This window comes from Numida meleagris, chromosome 20, assembly GCF_002078875.1.
Source record: "Numida meleagris isolate 19003 breed g44 Domestic line chromosome 20, NumMel1.0, whole genome shotgun sequence".
Lineage (NCBI taxonomy): Eukaryota > Metazoa > Chordata > Aves > Galliformes > Numididae > Numida > Numida meleagris.
In genome coordinates this window covers 3,593,476-3,613,463 of record NC_034428.1, presented here as the reverse complement: position 1 = coordinate 3,613,463, position 19,988 = coordinate 3,593,476, and the positions used below count along the sequence as shown (strand labels likewise).

At 48.0% G+C, this 19,988-nt stretch overlaps 1 protein-coding gene across 8 annotated transcripts in view; it reads right to left on the bottom strand.

Moving 5' to 3' along the window:
- PIK3CD (phosphatidylinositol-4,5-bisphosphate 3-kinase catalytic subunit delta) overlaps positions 1 to 19,988 on the bottom strand; it is a 45,810-nt gene that overhangs the window by 8,315 nt on the left and 17,507 nt on the right. For 3 of the 8 annotated variants that reach the window (XM_021417819.1, XM_021417816.1, XM_021417821.1), the window contains exons 2-17: positions 14,170 to 14,333; positions 12,580 to 12,808; positions 12,119 to 12,348; positions 11,308 to 11,487; positions 10,508 to 10,657; positions 10,112 to 10,201; positions 8,892 to 9,113; positions 5,647 to 5,743; positions 5,102 to 5,232; positions 4,148 to 4,207; positions 3,778 to 3,945; positions 3,004 to 3,125; positions 2,696 to 2,839; positions 1,911 to 2,010; positions 870 to 1,048; positions 518 to 627 (exon numbers count right to left, since the gene is read on the bottom strand). In XM_021417819.1, coding sequence (XP_021273494.1) covers positions 518 to 627; positions 870 to 1,048; positions 1,911 to 2,010; positions 2,696 to 2,839; positions 3,004 to 3,125; positions 3,778 to 3,945; positions 4,148 to 4,207; positions 5,102 to 5,232; positions 5,647 to 5,743; positions 8,892 to 9,113; positions 10,112 to 10,201; positions 10,508 to 10,657; positions 11,308 to 11,487; positions 12,119 to 12,348; positions 12,580 to 12,808; positions 14,170 to 14,310 — 2,353 coding nt within the window. In that variant the 5' untranslated portion in view covers positions 14,311 to 14,333. The other 5 variants (XM_021417814.1, XM_021417818.1, XM_021417817.1 and 2 more) reach the window with 5 other exon arrangements.

The following is a 19,988-nucleotide window of genomic DNA, read 5'->3' as shown; positions in this document are numbered from 1 at the left end:
TGCTAGAAGGGCCTTTGCCACCTCTGTCTTGCTAGCAAAGAATATCTTCACATTTGAATAGCACAGTACCAGCATAAAGCTACTGTTAATCCTGTCTGAGTTGACCTATCTAATGGAGATAAATGCTGCTTCACTTTGCCACAGCTCTCACCACAGCAGACAATGGAGCACTTACCTAGAAATTATCTTTCTGGCCACAGCAGGAGCAGGATCAACACTAACCATGCAAGGCTTGGACTGCTGTAGCACTTCCAGCCTTCACAGCAGGTTCCCCTTTACTGTGCAGGAGTATCCAGTTATCAGTAACTGGTACTACTGTGCCAAAATATTTTATTGAAGGTGGCAGCAAGCGAAATACAGAGCAGAATTTACTACATCTCCAGCTTGCTGTCAAAAAGCTCAAACACACCAACAGTCCTTGCTGACACAACATCTTAATGGTCCATATTTAGGCCCGTTCACCAGAACTAATACTTGAGGCTATTATGCCTAGAAAGCATATCCTATAAAGACTTACCATCTCCATTTTTAAAAATGATACCCACTCCACCTCCACCTGTCTCTTCATTATTAAAAACAATCCATAAGGGTTTCATTTTGGAATCCATAAAGGTGCACTGATCCACACTGGGGAAAACAAAAATACTACTATCAGTGTTTCTACCTATTAGAAATGTTTGCATCTAAGCTGCAATTTCAACAGCATCCAGAATTGCTAATGGACAGAGAAAACATTAAATTGGAAAATCTAAGAGCTGAGAACCAGCTTCCATGAGAAAAGAAGGCCTCAGAGTAACCAGAAACCTGGCTCTGCTGCTGAGCAAAACCTGCAGTGCAGAAGGTGGAAGAGATATAGCTATATTACTTACCAAACCTCAGTGAGGATAATGCTGGGGTTCAAGGGGGACTGGAGGTGGGAAAGTGCTTCAAGGTAAGTTTCCTGCTTCATGCACACATGCATCATCTCCTTGGTTTGAGGCTTGGTGGCCTTTGGAGAACTCAATTTAACAAACTCATTCAGAGCTTTCATCTTGCTGAGTGCTTCTCCCTGCAAAGAGATGGATGAATAGAGTAGGGTCAACAAATAGGAAATGCCTGAGGAAAGTGCAAGAATTAGAAAAATCCTCTGATGCAGAAATTGCTTGTATCTCTTATTTACTCCTCAACTTGCAGCAATTTCATGAATTGCAACAGAACAAATTTAAACTTTCTGCTTTAGAGAAGTTCATAATCAGTTATGGGTATTCTGCTGGGCACAAATACACTGCAAGGTAATGACTACAGTCCTAAATACCAGGAATAACAAACAGTTTCAAGCACCAGAGGAAGATGTGAGGTGCACTGGCTAGAAGCATAAGGATGAGTTGTATAGCCCCTGCCCTATAGTACTGCTGGGGAGTTCTGCTTATGCAAAAGCAGCACTCCGTCCTGAGAACAGACACAGCACTAGTTCTTGGCCACATCTTAGCTCTGACTTCATGTATGCAGCAGTCCCTCACGTCTGAAGTAGCTACAGTGATCCTGACAAATCAAGTTTTACAGTCAGTAATGAACAACATTACCTCCACTTGGCAACTGAAGGAAAGAATGCACGGCTCCAACTCAGGTGGTGAATTTTAATGACATCCCACTAAATGACAATTCATTCAACTCATCTAATAACAGCAGCCTGAACATTTCAAGCCGTCCTAAACACATCTTGTAGTCTGGGACACGTGGGGGTGAGTAAGAGATGAGCAAAGTCACATGTGATGGGGAACTCCAGGCTCTTAACAAGATATGCCAAAAACAATATAGCAGCTGCAAGGCTCTTTCTGTATTACTGATAACATTAAATTGGAAAATCTAAGAGCTGAGAACCATCTCCAAGCAACAGGGATGACAACCTTATAGCTAAAAGCAATTCTTACCTGTTTCATCAAAACCTTCATATGGTGGGTGCTGCCTCGGCAGTACGCTTCCAGGATCAAGCCAAACCTCAAGGCAACTGCAGGGACATGCATTTCTGACCTAGAGGAAGAAGGGAGGTTAAAGCAAACCTGACTACCACAGCAAGTGACTAACTCTCCTGTTCTGTGTGTACGTGCATGCAGTGGGGTTGTAGGAGATGTTTGCTGCTGTTCAGATTCTATGCAGTAGAGAGAGGAAAAAAACAGGCACCCCAGAAGGTGCTATAGTAAAAACACTGCTTGAAGTTGTGAGACATCTTTGTCAATGATTAAAACGCTAACCACTTAATTGAGAAGATTATTTAAGGAGTAAGGACAGTTCAGAGCCTATGGCACACAAGGGCAGGTGGCCAGGGATGTCCAAAGTAAATTTCTACTCTAGGCATATAAATAAAAATCCTAAAAACAACCTGATCCAACCAAAACAACTCCCCTCTCTGCCACCTGGGGAAGAACAAAAACAAAACTATCCAAAACCAACCAACCAAAAAAATTGTGTTTCCTTCCAGAATAAACCTTATTCAGTCTTTCAAACAAAAAACAGCAGCTCCTGGGGTTTGGTAATCATGTCAGCAAAATCCCATGAATGCGCTGGTGAAAGATGCCAGCCAATTGCCCTTAAATAAATACCCTGGCATCCACGTGTGCCAGCATGCTTGCTATCTCATTTCACGGTGCAGTGAGGAATCCAGTAGACCCTGGTCTCACTCAGTTACTAAGCAATAGCCTAAAACATCTGTTCTTACCTGAGGTGCCAGAACAGGAAGTGGCCGATCTTGCGGTTGGATAGCGCCCTGTCCAGCAGGAACTTGGTTAATTCACAGTCTAAGTAGGATTCATACTTGAGCACCTGGACAAGCTGCAGCAGATACTGGAACAATTCATGATCTCTGTGGACAGAAAGGAAAAATGAAAGATAACCTCATCTGTACTGCAATGAGTGTGCTTACAAGAACAGTGCAGAAAAGGCTGTCAGCCTTGTTCACAGTCCTCCTCCGCAGCCCTGAACGTGCACAGAAAGGGGCTCTGCAAATCCCTCGTGGTGAACACTTACGTCAGCTTCTTTAATGAGTTGATAGCAAAGGAGCCAACATAACGGTCAGGGAAGCTAAAATCCAGCAGCTCCAAGGCATTCAGGACAGGCAGCTCTGGCCAGGTCTGAAGCAAGGAAATCATCTGTAATGAAGGAAGAAAACTAAGAGTGATTAAAAATCCCACTGACGGAAGAGCAGATCCTTTGTGTGCTGGGAAACTATCCTAGTCACTACAGATGTCTCAGAGACAGTTTGCAGACACCATGTTAAATAGCACTCTCTGGAAAAAGCACTGTTCTGCAGCATAACAATGTAGACTAGAAAGGAACGAGAATGGTCCTTGTCAAAGCTCTGGAAGTGAGGAGGGATGGACACTGCCCCTAACTGATAAGTTCTCAGTACAAAAGATTTGCTGACCACCTGGAGCAGGCTGCAGCTGATCTCTCACTATCTCATCCAGATCCTATTTCTGGTTGTGACATCAACTGACTGCTTCTTGCCTCCAGTTTCCTCCTTTCAAGAGAAAAATAAGCACTACCCTTTTGGTCAGTAGTGGGGCAGAGACAGCACACAGAGCCAAGCCTCAGCTTGACTGAGCGCCACTCAGCACACACAGGCATTCACAGCAACTGGGAGAGAATGGAAAATTTTGCTGAGCCCCAGTGATGCCAAACCTACCTGCACAGGGGCACTGCCAAACACCTCTGATTAAGCTGGCCTTTCAAACATAACACGAGGAGACAGACACCGAAAAATTCAAAGATGTGCCCTGCTGCCAACGCCAGCATCCTCACCTGGGCAACATCTTCATGCTTGTTCCATTTGGTGATGGTAAGGAGCTTTGCCAAAGCTTGTGGATATTGGTCACGGATATCATATCTCATCTTCCACACCAGATCTTTCTCATGCTCATAGAGCTCAGTGTGACTCCTCCGCTCCAGTATCTCCTTCAGCTGCAGCTTCTGCTCATGGGAATCACAGCAAAGAACATACAGAGGGCTCAGCCTCAACGCAGAGGGTTTGCTCAGCCCAGAGAGATTCAGTAAGGCTAGGGTTCAGTGAAAAATGCTGGCTGGGGGTAAAATGGAGATATATGACTTAATCTAAGAAGCCAGGCTTGCATATAGCCTGTACACAGCAGAAGAGCTGATGCCAGAGACTCACCTCCTCTGGATCTTCTGGTGCAGCACGGGGTTGTTCTCCATTCCTCCCCAATTCCAGCAGCTGGAACACAAATACAGAGTCTGAGAAAGACTCCTCATTTCTTCTGTACTTCCAGCCTGCTATCACTGCAGGCATTTGTGCTGCATTAGAGACCAGTCAGTTGCCACCTCTGGAGAAAGGAATCGCCCCTCACAGCTCCAATGCAGGCAGCACACTCAGTGGGACCGTCTGCTCAGAGGTGTAACCCAACTGCACAAGGTGTCCTCTCCCCAGCAGTGATGAGAATCAAGGGATGAGTCCTTCCTCCCAAGAAAAGCACATCTGCACACCCATGTGGTCCATGCATGGAGCGTTGCCTCACAGAACTCTGGGTTAACGTGAGGCACTCTAGGTTCCTACAACTGGGATGTACTTTCTAAACAGCCAGCACTGCCAAAGGAACCTTGCACACCAGCACAATCTGTTAAAGCTGCTAAGCCAGAACATGCATCACAGATGAGCATGCGTATATGTCCCTGGCAGAGCAGATCTCCTTCCTTTCCTGCAATGGGCACGTTTCTTCTTCCACTTCACAAGTTCGGCCAGCTGTAGCGACAGATGGAAAATTCTCATAGCACACAGCATGTTATCATTCTGTGCTGAAAGGCAGGGAGCTCTCTCCTTTCACTCATTTTCCCCTCATTCCTTTCTATAGAGCCCAGTGCTGCCTGCAGTTTAAAGGCAGCTCAGTTAAACCCATTTGAAACAAATGCCCATGAGAGCAGTCTCACCTCAGAAATTCAGAGCGTGTAAAACTATTTATTCAAAGATCTATTACTATTTAACAGAAAAGGTCATTTTTCTACTTTCTCTCAATCAAGTTTGTTTGTATCTGGTCTTTGCTGACAGTTGCCCAAAAGAGTGTGCTCCTGCATTAAAAAGCTTGCCCCTCAAAAAAACATCCGTGTTCCCTACCTGCTCAAATGATGGATAATACACAGGGTGAGATGCAACGCTGGGGAAGCAGATGACTAAGGCTGCTGCACTTTCTGTGTTGGGGTTGCATTGTACCGTGCCCATGGGGTTCAGAAGTTCACCTTTCTCATCTGAAAAGCAAAGTACATTAATCCATAAACCCTAATCTTCTGAAGCTTTGGTCCAGAAAGCAGAGCACAGAACTGCTTCCAGCTCTGCCCCTGGTCACTGCCTGGCCCTGAGCAGGTCACTTCATTTTCCCAACTTCTCACCACTGAAGTACACATGTCATCTTTAGGACAGCAGCAGCCTCTTATATCATGTGTGCAATGCCAGTTAAAACAATTCCTTCACCTTGGCATCGCTGTAAGTGCCTCCCCAATACAGAGCAGTAAGGGTACTGGAACTGTTAGCACAGAGTTAACGCAGCACCAGTATGCTCCTCCTGAAACCCACTGGACAGCAATGAAGAATGCAGGGCAGATCCCATCTTTGTGGCAGAAGTTAGAAACAGAAACACACAGCAGCATTAGCTCCTGACATACCTGGGAAGGAGGACCACATATGCAAGCAGCACTCCCCTGTTTTCAGCTGGTCCTTATAATCAAAGAGCATGACATTCACCCAGGCAATGGGGCAGTCCTGGAAAGCAAAGAAAGAAGCTTATGCGAGTGCTGTATTTGCAAAATCGAAGGAAGGAAAGAGCAGAACAAGAATACGAGATATCCCTATGCAAAGCAAATCCCTCACAATAGCCAGGACTAAAAAGTTCTCCTTAATTTCTTCCATTCTAGAGTATCCAGGCATCCCCTCAAAGAGATGCTGTAAAGAACTCACCCCCAAAGCAGCCATGCCTGCTGCCTACCTTTAACATTCTAAAATCAGAGTACGGGATAGCATCAACTTCAGATATTTACCAAATCCTAGAGGCTGAACGGCACCAAACATTCCCTGCAAATATGTCTGAAGCTTCATCACCCAACATTTTGCAAAGCTGAAGATTCTCTAAGTTTCCAATATGGCCTTGTAATTCTATACTCAGTGATATTTGAAGGAGTCGTATCTTACATCCTTTAAGCCTTATTTCAAGGCTTGAGGGGAGAGGGAAGAGCCTCAACTTTGAAACAGGGAGGAGACAGTTAACGTGCCCTCAGAACACCAGGCAGAGAACGCTGAGTATATCTGATAATGGGAAGAAATAAATGTTGGCTCCTTTGTGCAGTAATGAATGCTACCTACCTACAGATGACAAACTTCATGCTGCCAATCCCAACACAACCCTTTCACCCTTCTCCCAACAACAAGAAACAAAACCCCACCAAAACTGCCCAACTAAACAAAAAAAACAACACCCAAAAGCCCAAGCCCAGCCCCGTCACACAAGCCTGTCTCAGCTGGGAGGTGCAGGACTCCAGCAAGTAAAGTGACTGGGACACGGCCAAGAAAGAGAAACCATCTCCCTGCCACCACAGCAAACAGACATATTCCACAAGTGACCTAAGATTTCCTGTGCTCAGGTTCCCCAAATGGAACAGTTTACTTCATGTAGCAGTTTAGCAAAACCAGCATTTCACTTGGCTGCTCAGAAAACAAGGCTGAGTGTACACCAGCACAGAAACTGACTTGCAAAGAGGCTGTGAGACCAAATTATAGTGAGACACACACACAAACTGTAATATTGGAAGGGATTCACATGGAGACGTCTTGTTCTGCTGAGATATTTTAGAGAATACATCAGGCTTCCCCAGAAGGTACACCAAACCTGGTGGAGATAGCTGTGTCAGCATCTCTCCCTAATGAAACAAAATGAATCACTTCCAAGCGGCCGCTCACAAGCCCCGGTGTTGATTTGATTAGGCTAATCATCTTCTGCAAAATCCTATTTGAGACGTCAGCTTTCAGACTGCAGGGAAAAGCTAAACACACCAGCAATAACCTTGTCTAACAGACTGTATGACATCAAACCACAGCACAGAGCCTGCCAAAAAGCAAGGCGAGATTTGTGGTGGATAAAGTCCAGTAAAGAAACGATTCAGCATCGTAAGGACAGAAAATATCTCCTGCATGACTTACACAAACACTGAAAGCCAACCAGTGACATTAAAGCTCTGACTCATCCCAGCCAGTCTGCAGGCTTGCCTGTTTTTGTGATAATAAATGAGTTAGACCCACCTATCTGCTCTGCACTGTCCACACAGACAAACAACATGTGTGTATTTAACCTCTGAGTGCTTTAAGCAAAGTAAGCAAAAAGATAATTAATCTAATACAAATCAGGGCGCACTTCGACTGGAACCTCCAGTTACCAGTGGTTCTAAATGAGCTCTGGGCACCTCACTCAGAGCTGCAGCCCAAATGTGTCATCAGCTCCACCTCTGCAAAGCTCAGCTCCAGCAAATACTGTGATTTGACAATAAAAGCTCATCAGAACGCACCACTTTTCCCCGTTACTAGAACACAAAAGAACAACTCCTCTTAACAACCCAGCTAACTGAGCTGCTTTTGTTTTATCAATCAGAGCAGCAAAATTTCCTTCTGACCGTCTCAAACCTGGGAATTGCTCCTATGTGACCACAAAAATGCAGCCTGTGGATGAATTAGACATTCTGTTCAAGACAAGCCTCCAGCAGGAACTGGAGTTCTGCTACTCTTAAGTTAGTGTGCTTTTTTTTTTTAAATGAATAAAATGAAAAACAAAAAACCCATTAACAAGGTAAAAAGGTCTGTCCTGGTCTTAGCCTCGTGATGTTTCCAGTCTGAAGGCTCCAACCTGGAAATTGGTCCATGCAAATGGGACTCATGGGTCATCTGTTGCTCCCCAGATATGAATGCACTGTAACCCTGAGAGCCTCACTGGTGTCGACACAACAAAGTTCAGCAAACCTGCCAGCCATGAAGAGGAGCTGGGAGAACCGAGACTTAATAAAAATCTTCTCTGATTGCATTTGTCAGTCCCTCATTTCCCTGCGCTCTAGAACAGTTACCATGACTAAATCCTCTATTTAAAGCACGGCAACTGTTTTTATGGCTGCAGAAACACTCATTTACAGAGGAACATTTGTTGCTCACAAAGAAAACTCTCGTGCAAAGAGCTAGAGGTATCATGCTTACTTAAGTTATAACACTAGGAAACCAGCAATTCCATTATATTTAGATCTACTCTTAATGAATTATTATTATTAAGGGGATAGAAGTTTTGAAATAGAGGCAAAGTAAGTGAGAAATATCACTGCCTCTCTGATTCAGAAGCTCAGCACGAGAGCTTCCGAAGTGACTGGACACTTTCCATCCGCAGTTTGCAGCATCTGGACAATAGCCATCAAGGTCCTAGATTTACCTCACTCAGAGCTTTGCTGCAACAGTGCTTACATTACTCATTTTCTTCCTCATTCTTAGCTGTTAATTTGCTCCATGGAGGACTTGCATAAAAGACCTTTCTAATAAAAGAGGATGTAGCATAGAATAAGGCTTTAACCTCGACTGCAAAACAAGGAAGTTGTGGAACAGCAAAACAGCAAACCTAACACAAACGATTCCTCTTTGTGTGCATTCTGCTGTCAAGTATGTTTCTTAATAGCTTTTCTGAAGAAGAAATTACAGTTAAAACATCCTTCCCTATGGGCAGCCATTCCTCAGCTTCCTGTTCCTGCTGAGGAAGTTACTGCTGATCATTCTGTAAGCTCTTTTATTCACAAAGTCATCTGAGAGCAATGGGCATTTGGCTCAGAATGGTGTCGTGTGCCCTGCAGCTCTGGCAAGCCCAGCTCAGTCTCACATTGGCTTTACTTACAGCTTTCTTGGACTTCTTCTTGGTGGAGCGTGCTTTCTTTGCTTTCTCGATGACAGCATAGAGGGCAAAGCAGAGCCGCGCCATACGAGGAAGATCACAGATGTTAATATCGAAATCCAGCCTCTGCTTCCACACCGGCTCTGAGCACACGTTCACTTCAGAGCTTGACACCATTTTGCACAGCATCTCATTGCCATGGAAGAGACCTGCCTGCACCACCAGCTGAGGGGAGAAGAAATAAGAGAATACTGTGAATCCACAGGGACTTGACCTGTCTGCGAAAAACCCATGGCCAGAAGCAGAATGGGACAGGGAGTCCACTCCTGAAAATAGGATGCCCTACTCCGATTTCTGTCCTCTGATTTACCAAGATAATAAGCTCTTTAATACCCAGCTTTGCTCAACTTCAGTAGGAGTTCTGTTATCTTTTTACTTTATGTAGACTTGCAAGACCTGCAGTGCAATACCAGCAGTGAGTTGTCTCTGGGTGCACATTTGTCTGCAAACTTGCACTGCTCCTGCAGTCGGCCAGACCATGGTACAGCCGACAGGCCAGGCTCACCCGCAGCGTGACCTCCTCTTGCAGCATTGCTAGCTAGCCTAAACCACAGGAGACTCCCCAGGAAAAGCTCCCTGCAAACGATGGGGCACTGGGCAGAAGGAAAACTATTTCACTGTCTGTTTCTTTATAAAGCCTCGCCCTGCAGAACACCCGTATGTATGATGTATTCTTGCCTTGGTTCCTCTTCCTTTCCCAAAGGGTAACCATTCCCCTTCTTCTCATTCACCCGCTCCCCCTTCACACAAACACCTTGCAAATCCCACGGCTTGGCTGCATCACGCACTGTCTTAACTCTACCAGACACATCTCCCACCATTCTCAGAGCTGAATTTCCCCTCCTCTGTTTTTGCAGACTTCCCTGCATCTCTGCACCTCTGTCAAGCAGCGTCACTGCAGGGGGGCAGCTGTTTGTTACTCAGAGACTCTTGCAGGGGAATGCATTTCTCTGCTGCTAGGCTGCTGCTTAGCAAGTTCCCTTCCCTTTCCTGCTGCATTGCGTCTTAGAAGTTGCCCAAGGGCTGAATGAAGCATAATAGAGGCTCATGTGAGACCAAGCTGTTGGCACCTGCTTTCCTCACCGCACACACACAAGACCAATGCAACTGGGAAAGCAAAAAAGCTAAAACACAAAACAAAAACCCCACACTGCAGTACGTACCTTCATTCTCTCATCTGCATTGACCTTGCTGCCTTGCACTAGCTCAATGTAGAAAGACTGCTCCAAGGACCAGAGAGAACCGTAGTTTGGCTAGAAGGAAAGGCTTCTGATTAGAAATAGATGCAACAAAGGCTTCTCAAGCCAGCAGCAGTCCTCATCAAATGCTTTTGACCCCAACACAAGAGCACTGCACTGCAGGTAAGCAGTATTCTGTGACAACTAGGGCAGATATGGAGGGCTCTGGAAGGTTGACTGGGACCCCCAGCCCTAAGACCCTGGAGAACAACCTGCCCCGGGAGCAGCAGGGAGAAGAAGCTGCTGTTCCAAGACCAATATTAGCACCTCCATCAGTGTACGAGTTAACAGTGTCTTGCCTCAGTCACTGTGCCTTTTTACCTTTTTCTTAGGGAGTGGGGGAGGCTTCACTGCCATCTTTGGGGGGTTAGCAATACTGTTGACCTGCTCATCTCTCATAGCAATAATAGTGGATGAGTGTACCATAGTCAGGTGGGGTGTTAGGCCTCGGTGCAGGCAGCTGCGAATGTACTGCAAAGAGAGGAGAGAGTCAGCATGGATGAAACAGAGCCAGGCAGGCGTGAGCAGTCAAGCAAATCGGAACTGCTGAAGCAGAAATAGGTAACAAGAAATTATGGAAAGGACATAGCAACAATCAAAATTCCATTTTAATGTACTTCCTCTGTTTTTTTTAAACCAGCACCTCCTTGGGCTCACGTTGCCATAGCCAAGAACACGACATGCCTTACACCTGACATTTCATCAACTGACTCAGAAGGCTACACTAGGGAAAACTGGTGAGGATTCAGCACTCACAGCCACACTTTGCCCTGCCAGGGGAACGCAGAGTAGGGAATTACTTGTTCAACTTTCAAAAAGCAAATCTCTAGTCCACCACGCAAACAAGAACTAGAAGCTATAAAAGCATTTACACCACTCTTGGTACCCAGTGACACGCTTCGATCACTAGCCTCCAGAATTGTAAGGACCTGTTTGGTTGCTAGAAGTACCCTTTGCCCTAAGCAGAACTCAGGTCTTGCCACCAACGTACTGCATTCCTATAAACAATGTCTCCTTGATGAAGTGCATGTCTCAACCCACCCTCCCATCCCCTTTGAACTCCCAAGAAGAGTTCAAAGGGGAACAGACTCTCTTTTATCAAAGCAAGACAAAAGGCTCACCTGGAACTGGTACAGGGGGTAGTTCCCATAGAGATATTCGTACTTCCCATTCACCTGCAGCGTGTAGTCCTCCGGGTTCTCCATTGTCTCATGGCGGAAGACAGTAGCCTGCTTCTTGACAGCATAGCTCATTAACGTGATGGGGAACTCATTTGGGGAGATCTGGAAAGTGAAGCTCTCCTACAACCCCAACAACACAGCATGGACTGTCAAATACCAGCAAAGAGCTGAAATCAGCACAAGAAGCAGCAATAGCTCAGCTGGGATGTAACAACATTCCTGTTACTGACCATAAAGGGAAGGATAGGGAGGACAAATTATTCCCCTCCCACTCCCACAAGTAAATAAGTAGGAATGTTTGCCAAACTGGGCAATATGTTTCAGCAGTGCAAGCACAGGGCTGGAAATCAATAACTTTAAGTCCAGCATAAACACTATCACTAGGACGTGTGGCTGGTGGTTATAAAAAAATAAAATAAAATCTTTCTACTGTTATTCCACCCGTAAAGCAGACGGTGGCTGGGGTCATTGTGCTCAAGCTATTCTCTCCTGGAGGTGGCTCCTGCTTCATGCCCAGGCACAACATGCAAAACTCACATTAACCAAGGGCAGCAGGCAAGAACAGGGCCCCATGGGCGTCACAGACCAATGCCCACAGGCAGTGTATGCTGAACTGGCTTCTGTGCTTCTCTCTGACCCATAAGCAAAAAGCTTTCTACCATGTGTGCATACAGCAACTTCAGTCACCAGCTAACCAGTACCCAAGGGAAAACACAAGTTAAACAATGCCACAGAAATATTTGTGCTTTACCCCGCCAGACTGAAACTTGACGTTGACAAAAATGTTCTTGATGGGTGTATGCAAGAGTCCAGTTCCAAGGCCTTTGGCCATGGGCTCAAGCTGCAAGGGAAAGTTGTACTCCATCCAAGCTGCCCAGCTGAGCTGCTGCCGCTTTGCTGCTCTCTCCTCGCAGAACTGGCACATTTTGGTGCGGAAATCATTCACCTCTGGATCCTGCACAGAGTCAAACTCATGCAAACCTGCGTGGAAGTTAAGAAGGAAAGATGAAATAAGCACTTGTACCCCTTGGGGCAATTGGCCAGTGATAATCAAATGTCTGTGAAACAATCTTCCTGAACACACACTTAATATTTGTTCAAGATTCCATCGCTATTCCATAAGTAATCACGCTGTCTAGGACAGAGGCGCATATCACCCGCGGCCAGCAGCCCTGCCACGATTCCAGTGAGAGCAGCAACAAGGGAACTGACCTTTCCCAATGAGCAGGCTGATTTGGGAGTTAATAAGCTTCTTGACCCTGTCGCCTTCTCGAGCCACGAGCCGCAGTACCGGCAGGAAGGGCTGGATGTCACACAGGCGCCGCTGCTCATCCTCCAGCTCTTGCTGTTCAGCTGTCTGGTTGATGCACGTGAAGACGTAGGCCTCGGGATCACTGAGCATATGGTAGAGTGGCTCATACTGAGCGTGCTTCCACACCACCTGGGACAGACCAACAGCAACATGAAACTACTGCTGCACTGCCAGAACCTCATCTTCCTCCTCCTGCCAGCCCACAGCCTCGCTCTCCACTTTCTCACAGCATTCCTGCACCTGCAATCACAGGCTGTTTTTTCAGCCAAGTCTGGCAACTCCAACTCCTGCTGAACTGTGGGTAGATGTATCAGCAAGTGCCTTTAACTGACTTCCTTTTCTTTTTTGTGCTTGCCATTAGTTTCAGGCACAGCGAATCTCTTGACCCCAGTATTTAAGTAACTCCCATCTGAATACCTTGCAGTAAGTACCTGCTGACTGTGAAATGGAGGCATTACTCCCACTGCAGGGAAAAGTGGATTAAGTAATTCACCTGCCGTAGCGTGAAATCTGTGACAGAGCCAAGAACTTTTCTCAAGTCTTCTGAACTCCATCAAGTGCTCCACCCCCCTCTGCTCCCAGTGGACGACACTTCCACACAACTGTTGATATTCCAACTCCTTTGCTCTCTTCCTAAGCACCTGCTGTAGGAGATGCAGCCCTGCAGCCGATGGGCCTCCAGCTGACCCAGTAAAACACAGACCTGCAACCCAGCAGCTGGAACCTATCAGCTCCACTTGCCTTTTATTTATTTATTTATTTGGGGCCTGAAAACTGCAGCATGAGAGAACTGGGAATAATCTGGCACTGTGCTTCTGTCCCTTGTGATCTGTGACTCATCTAGGCCAGGTTGCTGCTGCAGAGAAAACCTTTTCCATTCTATTTTCCTTCACTCTCCCCTGACTCCACTTTCTGCCCAGGGAAATAAGAAAGTAGCATTTCTTTGACACATGGTTTCACAACAGCATTTTTCTCCTCAAATTCTGTCACTTCTCAATTTTCACTGTTCAGTTTCTGTGAGGCAAGAGGTAGCAGGGCTGACACCCTGAACACTGAGTCCAGCATCTGTATTTGTCTATTTGGAGTGACTTCTCTTCCTTGAATCTGCACAGACAAGAGCACCGTTAACGAAAGATCCAGCGTGGTGACTGGCTGGCTCAGGGAAGCAGCAATCAAATACGCAACCCGAGCCTTGTGCTCCCAGCTCATGTCTGCACTCACCCTGTAGTCACTCACAAACCAATTCGCACCTCAGGGCTGGACAAGCACACAGTGAATAAAGCCCAGCACCACCAGCAGCACCCTGCTGCTGGCAGCCTCAGAAGTTAGATGTGCATTTAGGGGGTTGCAGAGGCTCTCACAAGAAGCTGCCTCAGAGCAATGCAGCAGAAACCCAGCTTGCATTAGGATCCAACACATTTCCTCACATGCTCCCAAGAACAGACTCCTTGTTGCAGAAAACTGCAGACGAGAGTGAACACGGCTGTTACCTGCTTGATGGTGCCCAAGCTGGCATTGCAGGGCACGGAGAGGTTCAAGTATATGCCTGTTGGCAGCAGAAAGTCCACCTGGATGTTTTGGTTTTCCCCCTTGGACCAGAATTCCATAGGGCAGTAAATGCCCGGGGGCATCCTGCTCACTGCTCAGCTACAACCTGCAAGAAAAGAGAAAAGAAGCCTGCTGCTTCCAACCACATAACATCTCAGGGCACAACGCAAACCCGCGCTGGGCTTTGTACAAAGTTAATAAGCAAAAGGACCCAAAGAAAGGATGCTCAGCATATCCTCCACAGCTCAGGAAAATTGGCACCTTAGTCAAATTTCCAGTCCAGTGCCTTTAAGCCACAGGAATATTCTTGCTACAGAATTTGCTTCTATTTCAACACAATGCTTTTGTAATCTCCTGTAGACAGATATTAACACCTCCACCCATTATCATCAAGGAAATTGGAGAATTGTCTTCATAAAGACACTTGTCCCCACCGCTCATCTACGACCACGCAGCCAACAGGAACCCCTGGCTGTGCAAGGCAACCCTCAGGCCTCGTGCTCCAAGCCCCGTTTTGTTCTTCCAGAGCTCAGTTCCAGTCATCCCTGCACATGCCCTGAGCAATTCTGACAGTCACTTATCTTCAGTCTATGAAAGCAGTACAAAAACTGCTAACTTCACAACTTAAAACATGGCTTTGCAGCTGTCAGCTGGTGTACAAACTTAGAAACCAAGCAACATGCAGCTGAAGATTTGGGTTTCCCAAATAATGAAGTACTGCTGGCAGCTCCTCGTGAGGCAGTCCCATGCTTCAGTATGACAAGAAGCCCAGCATCTTATCTGCAGAGCCTGGGAACACAGCACTTCCCCACCAGCAGTGAGGTAAGGATTCCCAGAACTAAGAGCTACGTTTTATCTGTCCTGCTTCCTCAGCACACATGCTGTATCACACAGAGACCGGATACAGAGACCACAAAACCACCCATGTGCCTTAAAAGGGAGGGGAGTAAAAGGGGGAGGAGGCAAGGTCTACAAGTTTGAATAAAGCAAAACAAGCTTGCCTAGTCCTCTGCTCATTAACAATAAAACCAGCAAATTTGTAGAATATCTGCTGCCTCAGCCCAGTAGTAACAAAAGCAGCAAACTGCCATCGCCCTGCTGACAACCAGAGACAGAAGGCACAATAATGGCCAGAGCTGCTTCGTCCTGCTGAGGATTTACACCTGATGCAAGGTCCCATCAAGCAGGAAGCACCGTGACTAAGGCAGTGGCATTGCAACGCCAAGCTCCAATCACTCAGGACCGTGTCCTTCCAAAGACATCACACGGATATCTCAGGATGCACAGGGATTTTGCCAACAGAAGACGAGGTGGATATTCCAAAGGAATGCAGGGTTGCACTGAAAAGCAAATCTATGAAGAGGGTAACAGACATTTGAAATTACCTGGTTGGTATTTAACAAGCCAGCAGCTAACATAAAACACACGTCTTCTATTAAAAATGTATTAAGTACAACTCGGGTGTTTACAACATGCAACTGCTATTGAAAGAGGGAAAAAGCAACAGGCTACCAGATCACAAAGGGAGCAGTGTTCCACAAACCTCTGTGAGGCTACTGCCTTACACAGACACGGAAGCTCGAACGCCTACAAGCAGATGACAGAATTACTAAACCCCAGGACTACAAAAAGTACCTTTCAAGTTCGTAAGAAATGAGTGGTGCAGAGTTTACAGGTGATGGGTGCAGTGTGGGAGACAGCAGGAAGCTGCTTTCATTGCGGGCATCAACTGCAAGGGGAGGAGACCACGGGAAATAGTACGTAGTACACACGTGCTCGGCAGGTTTTTAAGCACAGCACATCGGAACCAGCCCTGTGCTCTCACAGATGCAGCAGATTCGTGTCAAAGAATCTTCTGAAGGTATTTAAGCATAGGCTAGATTTTTTGGGGGTGGTCATGGGGTAAAATACTGTGCACTGTGGGGAAAGGCAACTTATTTGAGCACTGACAGACTCTTATAAAAGTAAGCCCAAGTGGCAGTCACTCAGCTTAATGGGACAGAAGAAATGTGCTGAATCTGCTTAACCTTGTGGCCTAATGTAATAATTCCCAGGATGTGGATGCAACCAATAGATGCTCATGGTGGGACCGGCCTTAGCAGCCCTGCTTGCTGATAAGGATTGACAACCTGTTTGTTTATTCATCTGGGAACGAACACACATGTGGTAAAAGGTGCTAGAAACACCCGCTTGTCTGCAGAGGTGCAAGTGCCTGCTGTGCTGCTCCGTTCAAGGCAGCAGCTCAGAGCAGAGCCAGCTGGACAGAGGACTCACAGCCATCTCCTGCCACATCCAACTACCTGCAGCCCCTTCCTCCAGAAGAACAGCTTTGCTGCCTTCTGAAATACTTGCTAACATCATCCATTTTGGAGAAAGCAATCATAGAACAGATTTGACACAAGAACTCCTGCGCTCTCACGTATCAAAAATAGTGCTTCCTTTATAATTTCCATTTAGTACACTTTAAAATACACCTCAGCATCCCAGCTGAGCTGATGAGCCAACTTTCCCCTCTTTCAGTTCCTGGGACAGTGTTGCACCTTCAATACGAACCTGAGCTGCACCATAGCTCTCTGCCCCTGCTTCCTCCAACACATACACACAAGCTAAGACTTGGACCACAAACCTGGCAGGAAAAAAAAGCAGGAGCCCCTGAAAAGGTGGAGAGAAGCATGCAAGCACTTATTGCCACCTGAAGCTAATGCTTCTGTATGCTCGGGGTTCATTTCCTCAAATCATAGTTTAGACTATTATAATCTTTATTTGGTTTGCCATAATAAGACTTCTACCCCTGCCAAATACAAAAGTCAGTTAAAGATTTTTGCATATTATCAGTTTTCGCTTTACAGATTGATCCTGCCATACAATTCCATGCACTGATTCACGTTCTCTCAACAGTACTTTGTCCTTCCTCTGGTTCCACAGTTACATTGTTTCTATGATGCCCTTTATTAGAGATTTCTAAGCCCCTGATTAATCACCTCTACTCATTACTTTACACACACAAACATCAGACAAGCAGATCTGTAATGGAATCTGTTCAGGATAACTGGGCAAGGGATTAAATCATGCACCCCAGAGTTTCAGGCCTCTGAAACACTGCAGAGCATCCCCTTCCTACCAGAGAGGCCAATGCAAACTGTACAAACCACCATTTACAGAGCACAATCAGCACCTTCAGCATACAGAGATGTCAGCAGAAAACAATGACCTTTCCATAATGCACAGCCACCCCAGCTACATGAAACATACAGGGAGCGGGCTTTGAACAACTGCTAGATCCAAAGAATCTCTTGGCTTGTGCCCTTCCCTTTCTGAAATAAACACACCCACATTTTGAGCATTTACATTGCCCAGTGCCTGCCTTACGCATACACGTGCCCATCAAACAGGCTCACAAAGAAAAGTAATGGGAAGCAGAATTACACTAATGCAATCCAAACTGGAGCTAACCTTGTTTGTGTGCAGGACCGATGATGAAAGGGGTTGTCAGCAAGGAGAGAGATAGGAAAGCAGAATGTATACATGGTGATAACAACAGGCTGCAGTTCCGTGGGGCTCCCAGCTGCAGAGCAACACAGCAAAGAGCATCAGAGCAATACACCATCACTCAGGCTCAGCAGGACCACCAACCCAACCGCAAGGAATAGCCGGAGGGAGCGAGAGAGCAGCTCTGGTAAAGCTGCTCAAGAGAAACAGAAATGTAAAGCCATACCTCGTTCTGGAAGGAAACCAGCACCGTGAGAGAGAGGCAGAGGAACGGCAGGGAGCACGGAAAGCACCTGAGGGGAGGGCTCCAGAGCCGGGCCCTGCTGGAAACTTTAAGCGGCCTTTTAGGCGACTCAGAGACAACCAGCTATGTTTTCAGTTGTTGTCTGAAGAAGCATCTAGTGGAAAACTGTGCATTCAGCGGTTAAAGCAAGAGCTCAAAAACCGACAGCTTGCAAAGTTCCATTCCCAACCCCGACAATCGTTTGATGCGTGACTTTGAACAACCGACTCCTCTTGCGTTTCGGTTCCCTCACGTGCGCGGGCGGACCTCGCGAAGGATGCTGCAGAGCGCCGGGCCGTGCCGCAGGCCTGATGCTACTGCCAGCACGGGCACAGTCCAGGAGATGGAGGAAGTTGTGATAACGAGAGCTGCTTGCTGAAATTGGTCTTTTTGCAGCTGCTCCCACGAGCAGACACCACCAGACACCCAGATGCAATTTGCAGACAAAAACAAGCCGTACGTCGCTACTGACCCTTGACCACCACGCATCCAACCCGCTGCTGCCGGGCTCCCGTCCGAGGCAGGAACGGCTCTGCGGTGCCAAGGGAGCAGAGAGCCGGTGGGACAGCACGGCACGGCATTGCCACCCACACAGCACGGCACGGCACTGCTACCCGCACGGCACGGCACGGCACGGCACGGCAGGCGCTGACAGAACCTTCAGGAGCCGCGATGCTGCGGGACGAGGCCGGGCCCGGCACCGCCGCCTCCCGCGTGCCCTGAGGTGACGGTTGGGAGAGCTGACCCCGCGCAGCCCGAACCCGCAGCCCGGAAACACCGCATCCTCGTAAAACAGAACCGGTTTGCCTCGGGATCTGCCACGGGATCCCGGGGAGCGCGCGCAGCGCTGAGCGGGGCTTTATTCCCCGCGGGGAAGACGGACAGACGGGACCGAGCACCCCGCGCCGAGCCGCCCCGAGGGGCCGAGGCGACCCCCGCACACCGCCCCCCGAGCCCCGCTCACCTGCTCCGCGCGCCCGTGCCCGCCGGGCTCCCGGCCCGGCCCCGCTGCCGGCGGGCGGCCCCGCCCCGCTCTCAGGCACCGTCCGCAAAGCGCCGCCCGCCCCGCGCCGTCGGGCACCGCCCGCAAACGGCGCGCTGCCTCGGGCCCGGCCCGCGCGCAACTCGCGTGCACGAGGCGCGCGGCGGAGACGCGAGGCCCCCGCGAGGAGCCGGGCCCGGGGGCTGCCGCCATGGCGAGCGGCCGGCACGGTGCGCTGCGGCCCGAAGGGTTCGGCACGGCAGGACGCCGCACGCGCGCCGCCCGAGGCCTCAGCCGTGCCCCAGCGCTCCCCGGACCGCTCTGTGCCTCCTTAGGCCGTCAGCAGCCGCTCGGTACCGACGGAGCTCCTGTCTGCTCGCGTGGGAGATGCCGGCTCCGCGCATCTCGCGCGGTGGGGCCCGGAGCTGTGCTAGGGCCGCGCGGAGCGCTCCTGCCATTTTACGAGTCCCGAAATGACCATTTTTCCTAAAGCTTGCAGGGCCGCAGGCGCACCATTAAGGTATAAGCTCAGGTTTTTTCCACGTTATAATCCAAGAAAAGCTCATTATTCTCTCGATCTGACTCATTTTTTTTTCCCTGAACATTACTAGTTGGCAGTGTGGGCTAGTCTCTCAGCATCAGTACAAACTGTGACTGTTGAAACGTTCGTTCTTCAGCTCTGCTTGAATCCACCACGTCTTAACGTGACCTTTCCAAGCTCAGAAACTGCCTCTTTTAAATTGTAGCCCCTGACATGCGCTACGGATATTTTTAACAGACTGTTTACTGGAATTCTGGTTTCTGTTCCGCTATTTTTTTTTCTTCCCTTTCAACAGCTTTTCTGTTCACCAGCTCCCAGGCCCACACGCGGCACCGCGCCGCAGGACGCCTGCCTGCGAGGCATTGGACAACACGCTGCAGGAAGGGGGAAAGGGAACTGAAAGTCAGAAAGCAGCTGCAGTGCACCAGGGTAAGGATGCGAGATGTCCAGGAAGGGAAGGTGGGTT